This window comes from Anas acuta, chromosome 16 (assembly GCF_963932015.1).
Source record: "Anas acuta chromosome 16, bAnaAcu1.1, whole genome shotgun sequence".
In the NCBI taxonomy this organism is placed as follows: Eukaryota; Metazoa; Chordata; class Aves; order Anseriformes; family Anatidae; genus Anas; species Anas acuta.
In genome coordinates this window covers 4728289-4751437 of record NC_088994.1, presented here as the reverse complement: position 1 = coordinate 4751437, position 23149 = coordinate 4728289, and the positions used below count along the sequence as shown (strand labels likewise).

General features: G+C 40.4%; 1 protein-coding gene across 12 annotated transcripts in view; it reads right to left on the bottom strand.

The window, feature by feature from the left end:
• Nucleotides 1-23149, bottom strand: part of PTPRT (protein tyrosine phosphatase receptor type T) — a 564167-nt gene that overhangs the window by 46429 nt on the left and 494589 nt on the right. For 4 of the 12 annotated variants that reach the window (XM_068700265.1, XM_068700263.1, XM_068700264.1 and 1 more), the window contains 5 exons: nucleotides 22058-22087; nucleotides 14730-14777; nucleotides 12150-12298; nucleotides 5921-5998; nucleotides 5673-5720 (listed from right to left, as the gene is read on the bottom strand). In XM_068700265.1, the coding sequence (XP_068556366.1) occupies nucleotides 5673-5720; nucleotides 5921-5998; nucleotides 12150-12298; nucleotides 14730-14777; nucleotides 22058-22087 (353 nt within the window). The remainder of the gene's footprint in view (nucleotides 1-5672; nucleotides 5721-5920; nucleotides 5999-12149; nucleotides 12299-14729; nucleotides 14778-22057; nucleotides 22088-23149) is intronic. The other 8 variants (XM_068700256.1, XM_068700255.1, XM_068700259.1 and 5 more) reach the window with 8 other exon arrangements.

Sequence of the window (23149 nt, the reverse complement as noted above, 5' to 3'; positions counted from 1 at the left end):
TCTGCCAACAGGGAGGAGGTTGTAGGACCAACTGCCCTTCCGCTGAAGTTCTGCTGGTGCCTCCAGAGCGCTTGTGCCTTTAGTGAGTTTTCAATGAGAAAAACAAATCAAGAAAAAAGTTTTTTTTTTTTTTTGAAAAGATGCTTGAAATAATTAACTGAAATTGAAATACTCATAAACTAGTAAACACAGAGTCATGCATCAGGTTTTTTTTGGATTATATTTCATGTGTCCATCTTATTTCTAGCAATACGTCCTCATTCTGTTGATAGGAACACAAACCACACCTGACTGCACACCGAAGATGGGCTACAGCATCGAGAAATAATCCAAACCCAAAGATTGCAAGAGATGGTGATTCCATCCTGACCCTAAAAGTTGTGGCAATGGTTAATTACCCCTGTTGCCTAAACATTTCTTAATTGCAATTTGATTTTATTTAGCTTCAGTTTCCAGACACTGAATCTTATTATACCTCCTGTTAGATTAAAGAGCCCTCTGAGTATTTGAAAACTTGACCTATGCAGGCACTGATCAAATCACTTCTCCGGTTTCTCTTTGATAAAGTAATTTGATTGAGAGCTTCTGAAGTCTCATTAGGGCAGAGCGTTCAGGGCTCCAGTTCCTTCCCAGACCCATCTCTGATTTTGCCAAGTTCTTTTTGTGCAGATGTAAACAAAGCAGTTTATTCTGCATGTTGCTGGAAACACACTGTTTGTAACAGGCTTTTTTTCTAATATTAGCAGCTGCAACAGGAAAATATTTTGTTAGCTTGTTTGTTAACCCTTCTTAGTGCAACATGCTGTATCCCCACACTAAGATGCCCGTTGCCAATGCAGATATTTTGTCTTCTTGAAGCTGACACTTTCATTACCAACCTATTAGTTCACAGAACACCCTGAAATTTTGCAAAAGACATTAAATCAACAATTCACTGGCTCCCATATAACTTCTTGATGGTGAAACTCTTCAGGCATCTCAACTTATCTGTTAGAGGTGTAACTGCAGATAATCAAATTTAACAACACTGACTACACTTTTAATATTCACAAGCTCTCCTTGCTTACAAGAAATGGTACTTCTGTGACTCTCTCCTTTGCTGGAGAAATAACCATAAACTTGCTGAAGTCACCCGTGAGGTTCTGCTCTGCCAAGAGAAACACAAAGGAGTGCTGTGTGCTGAGAAAAGCCCCAGCAGAGGCCGGCAAGGTGGCATCTTCCCCCATTTGGCAAGGAGCCCTGAGGGTGAGATATTATTGCCTGTCTGCTACTACACCACCTTCTATTATATACTTTTGTTGCTGCCCAGACAAATATAATAAATATCTCCCTCCATGGCAAAAAATGATACATTTTTCTGTAGATGTCAGCAATAAAGTGAAGAGCAGCTGAGAAATTCAGAGTCGCAGCCTGCAAGTGGCTGCGTACAGCCAGACCCAGTAAGGCTGTTGGGAGTCACCTCTGGGGCTGAAGCTCTGGATCCTTTTACAGGCATTCTCCTTTCATAAACCTATTTTTGGTACCCCAAGAGATACCTAGACACATATTATGGCCTTGCCCTCAGATTAGAAAACTAACCTAATGCCTCAAACAACTGAAAGCAACGTCATGCTGATGTGTAATCTTCAGCATGTAGGGAAGTTTCTTTCAAAACTTTTACTTTAATATCCCCAATTTCCACTTGTTACTGAAATGACAGGCGTATTGCCACTGTTTATATTTTTATTCTCTTAGCCTTGATAAGTGTGTAACACAGTAAGACATCCTTTGCACAAAATAAATTATATTTTGAGCGGTATTTGTGATGGATTTAATTACACACATCCAATCTCTCTCTACTAGAGCAATGGCTGTTGATTACTTGACATCTTCCAAGTACGACTACAGGACAACTAATCTCTCTTCCCCTACCACTAGGGATATGGAGCTATCTGGTAAACTAATTTGCTTTTTGAGTGCTTTATTATATGATAAATATCCAGCTATAATATACCACATGCAAACCAAAGTCAAAACATCATCTGTCTTATGAGATCAACTGAGCTAGAAAAGGCAAGTTCCTTAACCAAAAGCCTTCTTGACAGAACAAATCATTCATTTCACAGGTTATGAAGAAGCCACATGGCTGGAGAAAATAATTTTCTCTAGATTTCAGAGAATCACTTGATAAATACTAGCAAAAGTATATTCTAATCTTATAAAAATTATTGATTTTTTTTTATTTAGTATAGAAAAAAAACACGCTGTTTTTAGATGTGAGGAAGATGCTTTGGTGACATGGGCTAAAACTGGGGACTACCGGGTACCTGTACAACTGTGCAGCTGTTCAGATTTGTGGGACCTCACCAAGGCAAACCTGACTCGTAGGTGAAAAGATGCTGTCAGATCTGCCTACCTTACAGAGCAATACAGTAGCTGAAAAGCTACTGGCAACTTCAAAACAGCACAGAAAAACAGAAGCCGCAAAAGAGGAATTTTCCAAGCCACAGGATCATATGCAGATGGAAAGAAACCTAAGGGAAACGCAGCTCAAGCAACAGCCCTCAGTGGCATGCTCCTCCACTGCACATCAACATTAGCACAGTGACTGGACGTGAAAGCCTCTCCCACAGCCCCTTACGGACTGACATGGACCAGAAGGCTACAGATACAATTGAACAAATCAAGCCACTCGTTTTCAATATGTAAAAATCACTCATCTTGCAATTTATGTCAGTAATGTGAGACTTGCTAATGAACCAATATCAATTTCTTTATATCTAAAAGTTCTTGAAACATTAGGTTGTGGATAAATCCAGAGCAGAATGAGTGGGCATGGGCAAAAGCCCACCCATCCTACAGAACAGTGAACATCAGAGCAAATTTTTGTCTTTCTAAACACAAGCCATATTTTGTGCTAGATGTCACAACAGTGACCTTTCTCTGCTTTCACCCACCTGCAAGGAACTACGAGGCATCGCAGTCCATCCTCTCTGCAGGGCAGGGACTCTTATTATCAGGATATTCTTGATTAAGTGAAATGAAAATGACACAAGGGTGTAGTGGGTTTATGCGGCAAGGTTTTGGTAGCTGGGGGCTGCAGCAGTGGCCTCTGTGAGAAGAACCCAGCAGCTGCCCAGAGCCAAGTCAATATGCAACGTTGTTTTATGCCTCTGTGAGAGCAGACTTAAGAAAGGGGGGAAAAAATCTGCTTGTGCTGGAGCAGTTTGCCCCTGGGGGATGGACCAATAACAATAAATTTCTTTAATCTCCCTGTGCTGAGTCTGTTTTGCCCATGATGATACTCATTGAGTGATCTCCCCATCCTTATCTCAACCTTTGGGCCCTTTTCATCGCATTTTCTCCCCCTTTCTCTTTGAGGAGGGGGAGTGAGGGACTGGTTGTGGTGGATCTCAGCTGCCCACCTGAGTAAAACCACCATAAAGGGAAAGGCATGCTGGCTCCCCTGAAGAACCTGCCCTGACGACATATGCTGAATATCTTTGAGAGCCACTGGCCACGCACATTTTCTCCCAAAACAGCCTCCACTGTGGTATTATCTCCCCTTCAGACTTTACATTAGTGGTACAACATGGGCCTTACTGAAATATTAAAACCAGGGAAATTAACTCCTTCACTTTTTAGTATTAAATATTCGCTTCCCTAGCAAAGATACTTGTGAAAACCATTAAATCCAGAGATGTCTACAACTATAAGGTAAAATTACAGAGCTAAAAACATGCATTACGTAAAAAAGTATTAATCAAGCACAAGATAGGGTAGAGGCAAAATAAATAAATAAATCCTCCGTATCTTATTATCAACAAATCATGTCACAGCCAAGCCCAGGGAGTCATCTACTATTGCAGATACAGAACATTTATTAGCAGAAGGCATAACAGATGGAACAAATAGCACTGAACTGCAGGTAATGCCCAAAGACAGATATTGGTGGTGGGATGACTGATGCCCTTTTTAAATCTTTTGCTTTCCCAGGAATGAATATTAATAAACGTCAAAAAATTAAACTTATTTTTCTCATACAGCATCACCCAATGTCTGGTGAATCTGTCTGAGAAGCCAGAATGTCATAGTTTTCACTTGCCTTCAAGTCATAGGATAGAAATTTCTTCAGTGCTATGGGCTGTTTCACAGCACCTTTGGCTTTTACAGTCAGATGCAACTGACTGAGGGGGCAACCAGTCTGTGTAAATCATGTCTTGGAAATGCACTCTGCTTAACTTCCCGTGCGTAAAAACAGGGATATTAATCCTTGCTCAGCTCAGAGGTAGTGGTTAGAAGATGATAAGTTTGAAAGAGTTTTGAATACATAAGCATAAGACTACTTTAATTCTTATTCCCCACCCCCCCACCTCCCCTAAAATTTTGGGGTTTGAAAGCTTTGGGATTTTTTTTTTTTTTTCCCCCTGTAAGAGGCATAGTTGAATCTGTCTCTCTCCTTGAGCCATTTGGTTCATTACCAGGGCATAGGGGTGAAAACATCTCCCTCACATGAGGGTCCCCATTTTCACAGATGCTGAGTGCTGGGATGAGAGCAATTTGACATCTTCCAGCAAACTGCAGGTCTGGGCCCTGCTTTGAAAGTATAGCCAAAAGATTAATCTGCCCTTAGACTTCTCTGTTGACAGCACTGAGTCTCTGGGGAACAAGAACAAACCTTCTAGAAAAGAAGGCTCTTTTTCTCTACTGCTTCAAAAGAGGGCTCACTCATTGCCATCGGGCACGTTGATATACAACAGGATAAATGCACGTATCGTGCAGACCCTCTGAGCCTCTCTGGCCTGGCTGTTAGTCTGCAAACCAAGGCACTTAAGTGCTTGGTTGTAATTCCTTCCTGGTCTAACTACGGGCCTTCAGTGTGCTCAGAGTAATGTTTAAAGCAGACACGGTAGATTACTGTGTCTGGAAGTGAACATTTACTGTAGATAATCCAAAATGACAGGTCTGATAAATACCACTGGTTAGATTCTGATCAACTACACATCATCTTTCTGATTCATAGCAGAGGAATTGCCTTCTTCAAATTCCACACACAGGCAGCATCCTCCAGGGAGAGCCTGAAGTTGTAGGTTGTTATTACTCACTTTCAAGGGTACACCTCCAATAAGTTTCTGAATAACTTCTTTTATCAGCTTACAGTTTCTGCCAATTTTGCTCTCTCTGTTAACTTAATGTAAAAACATTTTATTTCTAAAAATCCCAAAGCTAAGAGCTCCATGCTCTATGCTTTATTTATCTCCTGGACAAGAAGAGATAATTTTCAGAGATGTTGAACACTAACATCTTCCTCTAAAGTTACCAGCAGCCACAGCACAGCCTCCACCTTTCAGAACCTGCCTTTTATTATCCTCTCAAATCTATACCAGACTTCTTGAACATTTAAAATTTAATTCTAAGCATAAGCAGAATAAGGTGTGGCCACTTGCCCAAACTCAGCCTCTGATTTCTCCAAAGAAATTCTTATACTTTGAACTGTTTTTTCCTTTAAAAGATGAAATAAAAATCAATTCATAACAACAAGAAAGCACAAGTGAAACAAAAGGCTTCCCAATTAACAGAACACATGACTGCAGCATTAATTATGATTTTGGAGCCCAGCCACTCTGTAGCATTCTCTAAGTTATCAAGATGCAATGAGTGTTTTCTCTCCAATGAAGTGCAGTACACCATACCTGGCTTCTTACCTAACAGCGTGGTCGATGGAACAGTGTCTGATGATACTTTGAGATGGAATTCCGTTCACCCACACGACACGGATCATTGAAAATCAACAGAAGATCAATAGGAAAAAAAAATTACAAAAAAATGAAAACAAGGTTAGCTGTATCTAACACTCTGAAGATTCAGTCTATAGGTCATATTGGGAAATGTACAAAAGCAAAGAAAATTTAGAAATGAAAAAAAAGTCTGGCACTAGTACCTGAGTAGTAGGAATTCAACAAAGATTTGCTCTGAAGGGTTTTGCTTTGGACAGAAAATGAACAAGGAGAGGGTGATGCTAGGTAGGAAAGACATAAGGAAAAGACTTTAGACATATATTAAGAGAGAGAAAGAACAGGGAGAATGTTCCTCAAAGAACACAGTAATATGGGATATAAAACACTTATCAAAATGAATTATATTTTTCATCTCAACATGCATATTACATTTATTACAATGTCATAATGATGGATTTTCTTTAATATAAGCACTCCAGACCCCAAATATAATATTATAGTTATTGTAAATCAATGTGTTCCTACACAGGATACATGTATAGGACTATATCCTATATACACCTTTTCTTTTCTTTTCTTTTTTTTTTTTTTTTTTAAACCAAAGGAACATCTAGGAGAAAGATCCTTAAAAAGAACACCCAAAATACAAACTACAGAGAATCAAATGCATTAATAACAGTAAAATAAGCCTGCTCAAACACAATGTACACTAGTACCGCAAAAATACACAGGTAGGGTAGCAAATTCTTTGTTAAAACCATATAAGATAACAAGGGAATTGTTCTTCAACCCAGAACACTTCATAGCAAATCCTATAATATTTTCCTCTGAGAGACAGGTTCTTTTAGCAAGACCAACTTTCTCCCATTAAAGCATTAGCTTTCTCTGGACAAAATTATTCCCATATTAATCAACTATTTATGGAACAGAGGCAGGGCTCCACATCTTCACAGTAGATTCCTTTCTTGCTAGTAAATTTATGAGGTTATTTTATATCTGCAATAGCATACACATACATTCTTGTGGTAATCAATCATTTCTGAATGCATATTCTTCTATTATCATTCTGCTTTTATTCCTAAACTTACATTTATCTCCTCAAAATGTTGGGAAACAAGCTAGTACAAATCTCAGTACATCAGAAAGATGACAATAGATAACAGAGGAAAAACTATTCCATAATCCAAAATAAGTAGATAAAACTCAGTATACATATCAAAGTAATTTCAGAAGCTTTTTTTTTTTTTCTCTCTAGAAAATAAAAAAAAAAAAACACCTCTTAAAAATTTCAAGTCCTTCTATGAAGTGAATGAAAGGAGTCACTACTCTAGGAAGTTTCATAAGGTCTGCAGAATTACCTCCTAAGCACTAATCATCTAGTAATCATCTAGTAAATGAACTTGCTCTGGTTTTGCATTCTCCTGCTATATTTTCAAGCTTAAAGCATTTGAAAACACATTAAGATAATCAAATTTCTCATAGCTTAGTCTGCCTTCAGTCCATAACACATCTCTCATTTGGGACCTCTTTCACTTTCTTCCGTGTTTGTTAGTCTAAATCAGACCCTCTCCTCTCCCGTACTTGGAACATGGCCACTTTGCAGATGTGCAGATAAGGCCTATGAAGAGTAATTTGGTTGCCCTGGGTCACAGAGCAAGACAACAGTCAGGACTCAGAGCAGTATTGGAATTTTCTGGAGTTTGGGAGAAAAAAGAACTTATGGGGCCAACCCTGCTTTTCCAGGAATTGCTAATTACAAATTACTTGGGAATCTGAAGGTAGATGCCTCACTCCAGTGAATTTGATTTAAATTGTTACCAATTGAGGTTTCTGAAATGAACAATACCTGTGAGACAGAGAGGCAAATTTAGACTTCCAAAGAGCTCATTTTCAAAATCAGTAGTGGCTTGTGTAACGAGATGCACACCCTGGGCCACCACCGCACCAGACATTCCCACCAGAACTAGTGCATGCACTTCCAGACACGATTTCACGTCAGGGTAGATATTAAGACTTCATTTAAAATTCCCTCTACACAATCTGGAATGGCACAGGAGCCCATACAGCTCCCTCTAGTCATGTAGAATGGTGGAAGCTCCTCCCTATTCTGGAAATGATTCTCCCTACTTTTTTTTTAAAGAGTTTGTAAAGAAACCAACCCTGCAAACATTCCAAACTGTCACAAAAAGCCACAAAAGGGATTTTGCCTTTTTTTTTTTTTTTACTATTATTTTAAAATTTTAAATGATGAAATTTGGCTTTATTACTATTTAGATTTTTTTGGCTAAAGAAAATGTCTCATGGTCATGATACTACAGGTCCTTGGACTGCATTTAGCAGGCCTCCTACCAGATAATGAAAAAAATTATCTATGGAGTAACAACAAATAGATCTTGATGCAACTGTTTTGACTTAGAGCAAATCTTTAAGGCCTTTGCATTTGATTCACTGCAAAAGGATGTGGGATATGGAGAGGTGTGAATTTAGATGGTTCTTGATTAAATATGATAATTAAAAAGCTGAGTGCCACTCACCTACGTCTTCCTCTTGTTTTTGCTAGTAAGAGCACAGTGACTTGGTAAGTATATAATAGTGCTCCCTAATGCAGATCTCAGTTCCCTACAGCTTCCTAAATGCTGTCTTCACACTGTGCCCCTGACAGTAATGTTAAGGCTACCTATCTAACAATCTGTATCGAAGTCACTCCTTTAGATTATTTGGAAAGCAGTCTTCTCCCAAACTGAGATGTCACAAAAGTTAAACATACCCCTGTAACCGGTCTTTAGCAAAACTGGATGCATTTTAAGAGATCAAATCCTCAGAATCAAATAGTTCCTGACACCAAGCTCCCAAGGATGTCAAGCTGGTGATGCTGGTGATGTAGCATTCTCCCTGGAGAGGATCTGCCTGATCTCTGTTATCTGCAGCCCTACCCATGGCATTTTATCATTGCAAAGCTGGAAGAGCAGTTCCTCTGTGCAGGACATATTAGCACATCGTTGCTGAGATGATATACTGCTGCTTCTCCCATCACACAGATGGGCTGCCAAATTGCACAGAATTTATGTGCAATAACAACCCCTTGCACACCCTTCTGGTCAGCACACAGATGCTGGTGGATAATTTTAGGTCCACCTTGTCTCCCATTTGTCACCTCGTTTCACAATAACCCTGCACTGAGTCAGTGCCTGCATGTGACTGTGCTGTGCCACTCCAAGGAAAACGACACTGCTTTCCAAACCCTCCTGCAAACTGAGCAGCAGTCTCAAATATTGCAAATACCATCGCTTATTTGTAATGGATTTAGGATATATATCTATATTAAAAAAAAAAAGGCAGCACAGTATTCGAGAAAAATGAACAATTCACCTTCACATGACCCTTTGGTAAAACTAGATGAGCTGGAATAATGCTGGACTAATTTATCTTTCAGCAAATACTTATTCTGATTCTGTATCATGGCAGATACACAGGCTGAGTCCATAAAATCTCTCCAGTCAAAACTCTTACAGGTACCACTAAGAATTCTGCCTGCATAAGGGCTGTCAGTGTGGAACAGACAGAGGGATAAAGAGCTTCTTCTCTTTGGGCCAGAAAAGACAAGGGCCTATTTCTGTTACACTTTTCAGCAAGACCCGATGTCTCGCTGCTCCGGCACAGTTCACAGAATGGTTTGGGTGGGAAGGGACCTTAAAGTGCACCCGATGTCACCCCCTGCCATGGGCAGGGCCCCAGCCCCCCCAGCCTGGCCTTGGGCACCCCCAGGGATGGGGCACCCACAGCTCCTCGGGGCAGCCTGGGCAGGGCCTCGCTGCCCTCAGAGTAAAGAATTTCTTCCCTATATCTAATCTAAATCTATCCTCTTCCAGTTTAAAACCATAACCCCTTGTCCTGCCACTACATGTCCTTGTAAAACGCCCTTCTGCTGTTTTCGTGTAGGCCCCCTTTAGCAGGCCACTATCAGGCCTCCCCAGAGCCTTCTCCTCTCCAGGCTGCCCAACCCCACTCCCTCAGGCTGCCTTCACAGCAGAGGTGCTCCAGCTCTCTGATCAACCCACAGCCCCAGGTCCTTCTCCTCAGGGCTGCTCTCGATGCATTCTCCACCCAGCCTCTGTTTGTGCCTGGGACTGCCCAGATGCTCCAGATCTCCCAGGACATAATTACATTTAACAACAGCAGACATCTCTGTCAAGTGACAATATTCAGATCTGCAAATTGCCAACAGGACTGTGTGCTCCTGCTGCAGTGCACTGGCCTCTACAGACCCCATTTCAGTCTGACTTTATGGATGGCATTATTTGCAAGAGCTGACACTGAAAATTTAGAAAGACATTCCCTCTAAAGCACTGAGATAGAGTAGGTGAAGGAATACGCATTTTTACTAACAGCAAAGGTTTTTTTTTTCCATGTTACTGCTACAGCAAACTTGGACTCTCATAGCCGAGGTCAAGATGGAGAGGACGACTCCCTGTCATGAGATATTCACAAACACTATTTCCTGTTGTGAGGAAAAAGAAAATTTAAGAAGGAATTTGAGAGAGCTGATTTCAAAAGCTAAGATGAATAACCCCTTGTAAAACTCTATTAGTTAGCAGAAAGGTTACAAAGTAATCCTATTACCTTATTCAAAAGTTACAGTAGGCCTGTATAGAAACCCTCAGGTATTAAACTCCATTAAGGCAATTTTTTTTTTTTAAAGAAAGGCTGTTACTCTTTTTTTTTTCCTCCTATCTATATCATCAGTGCCAAACCCATGAAATTCCTGTATCAGCATGTGCACGCTACTGCACCGAAGAGAACTTACCTCCAACACCTCGGCATCCTGGACTTGGCGGAAAAAAATGTGGAGAAATCATAAAAGCTTATTGGTAATTATTTCTCATGGATATAAAGAAGAAAAAAAGAAAAGAATCAGCCCATGACTGTGTTACAGGCTTGTGTTACAGAAGGAGGTGGTGATAAAATCTGCAATGATGTCAGACAAGCAAAGGACTTTCTGAATTTAAAAAAAAGAAAACAACTGAAGGTACACTTTTTTTTTTTTTTTTACACAAAATTAGATAATTTTTTTTCTAGAGTTGCCATTTCAACGAAGTGACTCAGCTGTTTTAATTAGACTCTCAAAATACCAAGAAAAAAAAATGAGGTCACAGTATAGGCTCAACTCTTCTCTTATTTTCTGGTTGAAAAAAACATTTCAAAAAGCCAAAATCTGAAGGAAGTGTGAAAAACTTCTTTTTCCCCATACATTTCAAACAAGCTACCTCTGCTGTTTCTAGGCTGCCCGTTACAATGCTGGCCTCTGCTATCCTGTCTTTCAAAGATATGAGCCACTGACAACTCGTGCTGTCTTCTTTAGAAGATATAGCTACTCAGCACCTGAGAAAATTAGATCTTGACTCAAGTCAATTTAATATCAGAGAGAAGTGTTCACTGCTAGCCTTGACGGTCCCAAACACCTATTTATCCATCTCACAGGTACATTACACAGAGTGACAGTAGCAATGCATGCAGATGGAATTTGACATGACCTACAGAGGGAAAAGAAAAATTCACTCAGCCTGTCCCAATCAATCTGAGATTGCAAAGCAAGGTTTAAATGATAAAAAACTTTTTTTTATCATAGGCAAATCCTTGTTAGTAATTAGGGGAAAAACGCTTCACTACAGATGCTTAAAAATGACAGAAGAGTTCTAGCACATATTTTGGTTTTAAAGCTGGTCCCTCTTCAAACTATAGGCTAAGTGTCAAAAGAAGGAGTGACATTCCCATAGTGTCTAAGTTAAAATTTATTTAATACCAAAAAGTTTACAAATCCACCATGCAATCCACCATGCACTCAATCTGGATCTAGCAAGGCTAAATTATAACTTTGTGCTGTTTTTCCCACAGAAGTCTTCCAGCTACAGAGGTCTGCATGTTTTACAAATATTAACTACAATTATTTTTATGGAAGTGATGTGAAAAATAAAGTGAGAACACAGGCAAAAGAAGAAATGCTGTCTTTCCATTTCAGTTCTCTGACCATGAGACCATGCTTTCTTTCATAACAACTTCATACAGAAAATATTACTTCCACCCTAGAAATCTGCTAAGTAATGTAATTCGACTCCTCTACTCACAAAGGAAAAACTGTATCTGTATTTCTGAAGAACAAATGATCACATGTCTTTTTGAATGTCTGACATAGTTTTTAAAACAGACTTTAATCTCAGTAGATTTAGAGTGAGAAGGAATGCTTTCCACCCATCTGAGAGTTAAGGTAGGGGCAGTGCGAGAGAATTTCAGACAACTGATTTCTAGCGAGCTTTCACAATGAACCCTCACACTGTCATTCCTAGCTCCTCAGCATTGTGCCCATAGGAATAGGTCCTTTCAAGAACCTAGAGCTCTCCAAAGGGGACATATCCACTGCAAGCAAGTTAAACTTACTGAATCCATTAACATCTTGGCAGCTGGAAGAGAAAGCTTCTTCATTGTGAACAGCACTGAGTTTGGCAGAGGTCTTGTCTGAAGTAGCCACGGGACCCATCTCCCTCTGTGTGCTGGTCTGAGTCTCCTTCTGCTTCTTGGCTAGCTTCCTTTAGGGTGTTTTGAAGAGGGGAGAAATCAAGGTCAGTTTTCCCTCATTAGAAAGAAAACAATGAGAAAATATCTTGAAAAATCACAATTACCCCACTTGGACAGACATGCAGGGCACGTGGCAAACCGCACGAGAGGAAACCCCACAGCTTTTTAATATAACTGATGTGGAGTACAATAAACGGTGATGCCAGTCCGTGAGCCTAGCTGTCCCTCCCAGTAGCTTATCGTGCACAAGCCTGCATCACCCCAGCAGTAGGAGCACAAGTCACCATTGAAGAGGGTGGCATAAGGAAAGCCCCTGGAGCAGGCGACATCTGCTCCAGGAAGAGCAGAGGACACTGGGCGAAGGCAGTGATCAGAATGGCTCGCTAGGAGGTACACGGGATGTCCACATCCATCCCACGGGGCCACCTACACCTGGGACTTTCTCTGATGGCTCCGGTGAAGAGTGCGGCCTGACCCTGTGCACAACCTGGTGGCTGGAGCAGGAGTCCTGCCCTGTCCCTGAGCAGGGCACTGAGGGCAGCAGTCTGTACTAGATTTTGCCAAACACCCAAACTGCACTGAGGATCGACAGTCAGAGGAAGAGTGGGGCAAGTTAAAGGCTGAAGTAATTTGAAAAATGGCTATGCCCGGAAACGCCTCTGTGCGTACTGGGCCTCTTCTTATTTTGTAGAGAACTCAAAATGCCCCATCCCTGGAAGTGTCTGCCCAGTCCATAAAGTGTTGTCCCATCCCTGGAAGTGTTTAAGGTTAGGTTGGATGGGACTTTGAGCAACCTGGTCTGGTGGGAGGAGTCCCTGCCTATGGCAGGGGGGTTGGAATTGAATGATCTTTAAGGTCCCTTCCAACCCAAACCATTCTGTGACTGTATGATTCAAAAACACTGGTGAAAGTAGAAACAGTGCCAGCTCCAAAAACAGTAACAAAGCCAAGAACGAGGCTCCTCTTTTGCAAACACAGCTAATAATAAGGAAATGGAGAGAAGCAGAAAAAGTGAGCTGCTAAGCTCCCATTGACATTTGGCCGCCCTGTGCTTCATTCATATCAGAGAGCAAAACTGTTTAAAAATGAATGTGTGACATTCTGCAACCCGCACCTTGCAAAAATATCACACAAATCCCTGGAACCAGCAAAGAACTTTGCTTACATGGCTTCCGTATATAAGAAAATAAAACAAAATAAAAGGGAGAAAAACAGATTACTGTAAGTAGGAGTTTTAGTTTCCTCTTTTCCCCCCTAACTCAAAGAAGAAAAAAAAACACCTAACAACTAAATCATTTTGCAAAGAGGTTTTTCTTCACTGAGATGACATGCTTATGGTAAGTACTACCCATCTTTTAAACTTCATTAGACTCTTAAAAGGATATTCCTTGCAACATATTTCAACAGGCTTTATTTATTCACAGCACATGTCAGAGTGGCATTTACTAGCAAGTTCAAGCACACAGCTGAGCCCCAGCCCTTCATGAGGTGGGGCAGCTGGGCCAGCAACACTCATTTGCAAGGAAAGGTCAGAGAACTAAAACCTTTGTCCGTGTCTGGAGGAAATGACTATCTTAAGGCAAGCTGCATAATCCAGACCAGGAGAGCACAAAATTGTGGAGAAATGTCTAATGTCTGCGGCAAACTTCTGAACAAATGCATCTCTCTCATCTGCTCAGCCAGTTGAGGTTCAGCATTGTGCTTTCAGTTCCAACTCACAGCTATTCAACTTGGGTACGTAATTATAGAGTGCATATTTAGATCTCACAAAATCTCCATGATGTATCCACTTCTGTAGATGAAGATGCAAACAGAGGAACCGGCTTTGAATGATGAAGCAAAAAGCTGGTGTTTAATGATGTTAAAAGCTTTGCTTCCAGTACATAGCAATGCTAGCACAGCCAGATTTATTAGCTATGAGCTACAGCCATGTGAGCCCCCTTTTTTTGTGCTGTGGTACCTGAGGTAACAACAATAGTCTTGGAGTGTATTAACCCTGCTATGCGGTTATTTTAATCCTTTAGATTTGCTAATCATACATGGCTATGTGAATTCTTTGGCAACAGGAATTAAAATTTCTCAGTGGGAAGCACTAATCCAAAATGCACAAGTCCTTAATAACAAGCACTCTGGACTGCTGGGGTGAGCCATTACACACTAGCACTACTGATGTTTAAAAATAGCGAGTCAAAAAGGGTGACTTCCTTATTAAATCCAGATTAAATTATTTGTGGCAGTAATTACCTCTAAGTCCCATTGCTCGGTTTCTTTTCAGAAATGCCAATAAGCTACAAAGAGCTGGAGCTGGCAAACTCCTCTTCTCTTTCAGTGGACAAGCAATAACATTTCTGCATGTTCTACGCAGGAAAAAAATCACCCCAAACCCAAGCCCATGAGTCCCCGAAGGCCTGCTTACAAAAGCCCTGTGCAAAGCAGTTCTACCTGGTCCTGTAGAAGACAGAGAGGCCCCTAAAACATTGGCTTGAATGCCTAAAAAGAAAAGGTGACATGAGTTTAAAGTTCTCGACCTAACTCGCACGCACAAACGGCAGCCTCTCTGCGCAGGCTGCCCACAGGTGGACCAGCTGAAGCTGATGCAAGTTCAGAGAGAAGTGCACAGAAGAAGCCACACGGAAAACTGTTTGGCATCTGACAGCGCTACAATTTGCTTTCGACATGGCGTTATCAGTTTCCACCTTTCTTCCTCTCTCTTCCAAGAATGTAAAAATTCTTCATCTAAATTTAGAGGGAAAAGGAAGACAGATCTCTTTTGAGGATTTCAGAGCTAAGCTTGCCAGACACATCAAGGGGCTCTCAGTTTCTAAATGTGCCTTTTCTGTCTCAGTTACGTGTCTGGATAGAGTGGCAGCACAGGACTAAGCCTATTTGGTCCTTACCATCTTTATAATTCATAGAAAGGATTATGAAATCAAATGACTAGCATTTTCTAGAATGTTAGGGATGTGACTTAAACCCACGGCTAGGTAGAGGTTTATTTGCCAGCATGTCAAAATGTCTTTGGAATTGGAAAAGCATTTATCTGAAAATGCTGTTTCCAAAAATAGGGCACTTCAAGAGATCTCTGTGAATCACTGACAAGCTGCATCAGTGACACGGCTCCTGCTCTCCTTACTGACCAGCTTCCCCTAAACACAACAACGGCAACATCCCGAGGAAACTGCTATCAGTGCATTAGTGTCAATCACAGGCCAGCTGCAGGCTGCCTCGAGCATGTAACCAGCACAGTCTGTCACCAGGCACCGAGAAGACACTTTCTGTCTCATGCATTATGCAGTTGAAAAGGGGAAGAAATAAAGGACTGGGCAGATACTTGGAAGAAGAGTCTGATACAATCAACATAGGGTGAAGAGACTGAAATGTCAAAATGTGAGTACGGCGGTATTAATGGCTGGTTTACATTTAAGCGTAAGGAAAATGTGCCAAGAAGAAAACAAGAATCCATGGATGGGGTTTACTGGGTTGCCCTTTTCAGTTCAAGAGGGTTTGTAAATGCAGAGATGATGGTTATGGGCATTATACACACAAAGGAGTGATGAGACAGAAAGATGCTCAAAGCAGAATAAAAAAAAAATGAAACCAGCTGCATAATCAGGCAGTTGAAGCTGACCCAACTAAAGCAAGGACAAGAGCTATTAGCAGTGAACCTAAACTAAATGCAAATTTAGAAAAAAAATTACGATGGAGATTTGATTTAGCTATTTTTGAAACTTCTGCTCATCAGTGAATATATATAAAGTGCTGAAACACTATATTAAAACTGTGGGGCTTCCAGTTTAACAGTCAAGGAATGCAAACTTAGTATCAAGCTAAAAGCATTTATTACCATAGGCATCGATCAAAAAACTCAAGGAATATTTTCAGTTAGAAGAATTCATAGGATCAGATTCCACTTTTGCAGAGGCTTGGGTAAACTTTAAGGATTATATTTTTAAAAGCAGCTCTTCTCTAAATTTTTATATCAATTTTACATGCGTGAATGCTAAATCTGTAACTGCCACTCCTAAAAAGCTCTGGTACGTGTACGCTGACAGATTTAATTTTAGATGTTTCACAAGGATGGATTATATATACTATAATGTAGATTTGCATGCACAGGTAATTTAGACATTAGGTATAGAGTATGTAAGTTAAACATGAAATTTCCTCCTACAGACAAAAATTGCATATTGCCCTCATTTCAAATAAGCAATTTAAGAAAGCTACAAAATACAATTCCTATTAGATATTTGTGAGCAGCAGCCTGCTGGGAGTACACACACTATTTATTATGGAACCTGCACAAATGTAGGGCAGAGACCAACCATGCAAATACCCAGTTAAGAGCCCTAGTTAAACAGCAGATCTACTGAAAAGGATCTCTGCCCCCTTGATCTGTACTAGATCATGCGCTCAGCTTGAAAGAACAGTTTCATGTTGGTGCGAAAATAAGGCAGGGATTATACATGGCTGTGTGGTCTGCAGGACACAGGTAATCCTTTTGCTCTGATGCAGGAGTGGTAAAGCCCCCGTTGCAGTACAGCATCCACTTCTGCACTTCAAAAAGATGTGTACCAAAGGTACATACACAAAAGCAGAACATGATAGGTAAATCCAGAAAACGTGACCTACAAGCAAAGGCCAAAAGAAGCACGGTTCTTTCATCTAGAGCAAAGATGATGGAATAGAGCTGACAAATCTTCAAATCCATGAGAGGATACCACAGGAAAGTTCTCCCAGTCTCTAGGGGCTGGGGGAAAAGGTAATGGGCTTATATTACAGGAAAAGGAGTTCATTTTAGACTATACACCACAGAAACTGCCCAGCACTCAGGCAGGTTGGGCAGGTAGACTGTGAAATCTTCTGACAGCCGGGCAGGTGGGCGTCTCTCCCTGTTCCTACACTCTGCACTGTCACCTTCATGCTTAAAACCACAGCGCATCGCACGCTCCCTTTCTGCCTCCTGTAGAGCAAAGCTCAGAAATTGCCTCTGCTCTAAGGGCACAGGCAGTTCACTGGTTCTCACAGCCTCTGTAAGGGCAAACCCTCCACACTGGCAAGCACAAAGTCAGTTTTGCCTGTTCTTCTTTAGTGTGTGCCATGGCAAAGCCTGAGTAGAAGGAATTCACCAAGGCAGAGGCTGTGAGGACTGCGCCACTGCTGCTTACAAGGCAAATGCTACTTGACATGAGAAAGGGCTGCAATGGAGGTATAAGTCCAAAGATGATCTGAACAGTTTTACCTCTGCATATACAAACTCAGCGTCAGGGAAAATGGAGGGCTACACTCTCTGAGCTTTACTTGAGCGAATTAATCACTGTTTGTGGAAGACCTTTGCTCACAACAATATCAACTTCGGACAAGGCAAGTGTACACGAGAGCCATGCAGAAGAATGTACTGATATAAACAGTCAGCAAGCACAGCCCTCTGCAAAGCTGAAGTTTGCACTCACCCCACAGACATGTTTAAATAAATGTTCACATACTTCCTGAATTTTCTTTTAAAATTTGCTTTAATTAGCCCATGACCACTGATTTATGCCTTTGTTCTTCCAGTATCTAATGAGAAAAACAATTTCTTAACATTCTGATTTAGCAAGATGACCTGTGCAGGCAGATCCCACCATCCAGGGAAATATATGGAAATCTTTAGGCATGTAGGTATTTATACAACAGCATACTCGTAAATAAAATCAATGTTTTACTTCTTTTCAAATGTCCTACAGGCGGTGGGAATAAATTCAACACAAACTGTTATTTCAGAAAATGCAAGTATAAATTCAGCTTGCTAACTTGGACGGAATCTGTCCCATGAAGAGAAACTCCCAGCTGAAACCACCACCACAATTAAAGCTTGTATGACATTACAATGGGAGTTGAAGTACTCTGGCCAGATCAGTGACAAAGGAAAGCAATGTATTGGCTATTGAGTGCCTTTTCTTATAAATAACAATAAACAGCATTTGCAATATATACATGAATCTACTAATTTCCAGAAACACTTCTATGGTCTGATAGCAGTCTTGATTAAATTTCAGTCTGCAACCATTGCCCAGCTCAGCAGAAGAAGGAAAAAAGCAAACAAACAGAAAACAACAAAAAAACAACTGCACACAGAAAATAAAACATTTCCACTCCTTTTCCTGGTGAAGAAATAATAAAGCCTTGATAAGCGTTGCTGCAATGGAAAATACTGTTGTAAAAGAAGTGTCTGCCATTAAATGCAAAACCTCCTTTAAAGCAGATGCAATGCTGCCTATGTTTTATAGCTTCATCTAAGAAAAAAAAAAAAAACTTTCAGAGGTGGATGGGTTGCTTTGTTATACAGTACATTGTATCTTACAATGCATTAAACTTGCATGCAATGTGTCAGAGAGAGCAATTGTGTAGAAAATTCAGGCAACATTTGTACTGGTGTAAATACAGAGTATTTCAGAATACTCATGCCTCACCACGGTGACAGTGGTACAAGGAGCGTATCAGGACAGGAACTCCAATTTTCCATCTCTCTTTTCCTATCACAAAACCATGAGGACTTAGCCTACTCCATTGGTACAGCAAGTTCTGTCCAAGGATTTCAAAGCATCTGCTACTGACTTCTAGTGATGGGTAGACTGAAGTACCCAAAATGAAGTCAGCCCTGCATGATGACTTATCAAGAGAGGAACAGGGGCTTCCTGGGTTTGTATTTCCACTTTATATGTGTTAAAGATCTTTATGGCCTTCTCTTTCAGTCAGAATAACATCTGTTCCCATATGTTGTAGGAAGCTTTTAATGAAGTGTCGCCATACAAAACTCCCATAATAATTCATCCAATATGCACAAAATAGCTGGAAAAAGCTTCTCATAAGTGGGTAGTTCTGATGGTCTCATTGAAGCAGTGAGCACTTCAAATCTCAGTGGCTTAGATATATCATCAAGAACTGTTAAGAAGAGTTAGGGGTTGGAGATTTACGGTTCCTTAAGAAGAAATGGCAGTGCAGCAGATGACAAAGGGGTAAAAGGAATTACCCTAATGCAAACAAGGATTACTCCAAGAACAAGAAATCTGAAGTCCAGAAACTGAAGCTAAAAATAAAGTGATGTAGTCCATATGGTTGTATTTAAAGGTTTGCCAACAGATCTATTTGAGAACCTGCTTTTCAATACTGGTAACTCATTGAATTCAATTTTGCTTCAGGACAAGGTCATAGCATGGAAGCCAATTCTATTAAAAAAATCTCTCTATATACATATTGCTGCTCTTATTTTCACAACACTTCAAATAAACTTAAATCAAACCTCTCTGTTCATAAGAGGCTGTAGCAATTTCTATCAGCTTTTGCTAAGAATTACACAATCCTTAGCAATTTAGGATTTTCATCTGCAATCATAATAAAACACCCTATTTCATGTGAAACTTGAAACATGAAACTCAATAAAACTTCATCTTATGCTCCCTGATGGATTCTCCTGCTTTCTTCCCTGACTTATTGGAATGTCCCTCACATGCTGACAGTTGTTTGGGAGAAAAATAAAGAGTTTGGTTTTGCAGATCGGCGTACAGGCCAAATGCCAATCCAAACCCAAATACTGCCAAGCACAACTTGATGCTGGAAGTATATATTGTGTACAACTATTTGTGTGTTACCTCTACCACAGAGATGTTCCAGCTAGCAGAGCTCATGCTTGATGTTGTACCTGGGACACCGTAAGCACGGAGCTAAGAATAAGCTCTCTGCAAACAGTTTTGGGTGCAGCACTAGAGATAGTTCCACAATTTCTGCATCCTGAGCTCAAATCTCCATTCAGTGCTTCAGTGAGGTGCTATGAACACGTAAGTTTGCCTGATGACTCCTCTGGCTTCCCTGTGCTATGATATGCTGTGTGGTGCACCTCTGCTTTATTAAATCTTTGCAGCCCACTGCCACTTGCTTTGGCTGCTGCTGAATTTCACTTCAACCTCAGGCTTAGGTTACCAGCGGCCTCTTCACTTTTCCTGAGTCAACCTCCTGTAACCCATGATCCACAGAAGCCACTGAAGGACAGCAAAGAGACTGCTTAAGAACAGCTTCACTTTCTCTGTTGCAGAGTAATCCTCAGCTGACTACCTAAAGCAACATTGTGGTGCAGTTGTAAAAAGGGGTAATATAGGGCTCTGAAGTTGATTCAAGTTTTTTTAAAGGCACACAGCTCAAAATATAATTAAGGCAGGAAATGTTCTGACCATCTACTGCCTGCAGGAAAAAGACAAAATTGTAATGGTGAAATGGGGACTGCATTTTTCAGGCAATGGTGCTGACTGGTTGTGAGGAAATAACAGTAAAACAGCGCAGAAGGAACTTTTTTGATATTTATGGGAAACGTGGAAAGGCTGTGGCAATAACTGCAACTAGCTAGTAGCACCTACATGCTAAAATGTCCTCTACTTTAACACTAAGTTAAATCTCTGTTGAAATCTTTCCATTTGTGGTCAAATTCTATTCTTGGTGAACTAGCGTGGAATCTAGAGAAAATGGAGTTACTCCACATTTACAGTTATGTAACTGGACAAATTCAAGTATCACTAGGGTGTCTTTTGGGTCCTTACAAACTTCGCAAGTCATGAATGTTCCTCTTTCAATTATTTCTTGATAGGTCATTGAGAAGCAAAACCACTCTAACAGGTGAATAGGGATCCTAATACTTCTTTGCCCTGTTCTTAGGATGGATATAAATTTGACTCTCATGAATAAGAAGTCAACTTCCACTAAAATGGTAGAACATAAATGCATTAATTTCACTGACCTACCAAACAACTTCCAGATGAATTCACAGGATAAAGGCACAAGATCAAGACAAAGATGAACTGCAGAAACAGCCAAAGGAGAAGGCTCCAGGGTGGCAGGCTCAGAGGCCCTGGCAAAACACACATGGCCCTTTTGACAATTTTGTCTATGCCAGAGCCCTAGAAAGGCAGGTTGCTGCTTTTGAGGGCAATACGGCTGATGGTTGTGAGAGATGGAGAGGAGACCTGTTTCTCTCAGCCGTAACAGTTGCCTTCTCCATCCCTCCCAACTCTCTGGTGACAGCAAAGGCATCCAACTCAATTCTTCAGGACTCCTTCTTCAAATCATTGATGCAGTCGTCCCCTCCTCCTGATCCTCAGACAACTGTTATCGTGGCAGAAACAGCTTGGCCCTGATTACTTTCCAGCCCTTCAACCTTTAGGTAACAGATGGCTCCAGAAAGTACTGGTGTGTGAAGCATTTTCACGTGCCTTAACTGCCCTAATTATGCAGCATTGTCATTAGGACAGGACAGGTGATTTAGATCTGAAAATCTGAACTGCTTCATCATTCATGGGTCTAAACTGGCACTCAGAACCTGGCAGCTCCAGGAACAGGGATATTGGCTGAGATCAAGTCCTAATTGCCAGAAACATTGCATTTTTAAAGTACTTATATCCATACCTGAGAAATTCCCCTTTCAGGTGTGAATTTCCCTGCAGTCTGGCTAAATATAGTGGACAATTAAAAAAGGTGCAGTTGGGACATTCTGTATTTGTTTTTTAGCATTTGAACATCTATAAATCATAACTGACAAATCTATGGATGTTTGTGTTTGCAGGCATAGTTAAAGATGAAATGGTGAAACAGGGTAAGTACAGTAGCGTGAAAGAAAAATAAAACACAAGCTGCTGGAAAGACAAGATGAAATGGTTAAAAAAGTGATAAAAGAAAAGTATACAACAAAGCACAAAATTACCACAGTAAGCATGCTCAAGAAACATCGTCCCCAGCTAGATACTTACAAGTAATAGGAGTAGGAGTATGCATTTCTTCTAAATATTGACGGCCAGTCAGATGAACAAAATATCCAAAATAGGAAAAAGAAAGAAGAATACATCATTAGATTTATATGACCTCTTTTTATCATTTTCATTCTTATTTTATTATTTTTATTCTTATTTTATTATTTTTACTGTTATTATTATTAAAAGAAAATACAAAGTATTTGTGCTGCCACTGGTACTGAGCTACTTATTTTTCTAAACATTTGTCGGGAGGTGTAGGTCCCGAGGAATGCATGCCAAACCGAAGACACAGCACACGCATGCCTTCCACTTCTGCTACTGACTCACATCACACACATGAATGAATCCCTTCACCAATTTCTTCCTCTACTTTGCCATGTCAATAACACAGATAATGAGACTTACCTTTGCCTATAAAGTGCTTTGAGATTTTTGGAATGGAAAGGATTAACTAAGTGCTATCAATTAAATAACAAGTAGTAAAATGGCAATGTAAAAATATCTCAGGATGTTTAGACAATGAACAAATTGTGCAATGATAAACAAAGCTTCAAACTCTAAAATGCAAATAGATCATTAACAATTCAAACACCACTACATATTTATAGATGATCACTTGGGTTATGTATTAGCTTTCTGCATCGTTGTGATTTCAGAACATTTTTACACAGCAACATAAAATGAGTCCTGCCAGCCAGTTATAACTTGTTATAACAGTTATAACAGTGATGTCTTCCCTTTTTATAACTTAAGAAGAGCTTATCTGAAAATGCTCTTTTGCAACAGATATAGCACTCTTTATTACAGATTAACAGCAAGGCACAAGGCAGCCTCAACAGTGGTAGTCACAGTCAAGATGGAGAAAAACAATGAGAAGCAAAATTCAACCTTTTACATAATTTTGAAGTCCCATCTTTGAAGGGACTTCAAAGGACTACAAATACTAGGAAATGCTTACAAGGATAGACAAAGGATTCGAGTGTTTGCTTTTATGGCTGCTGCGAATACAACTTTCATATGCACACGTGGAAGCTAGATTCAGCAGGGTTACTCTCTGGGCACAACTGCTCTCTTTGCTATGCACTGACT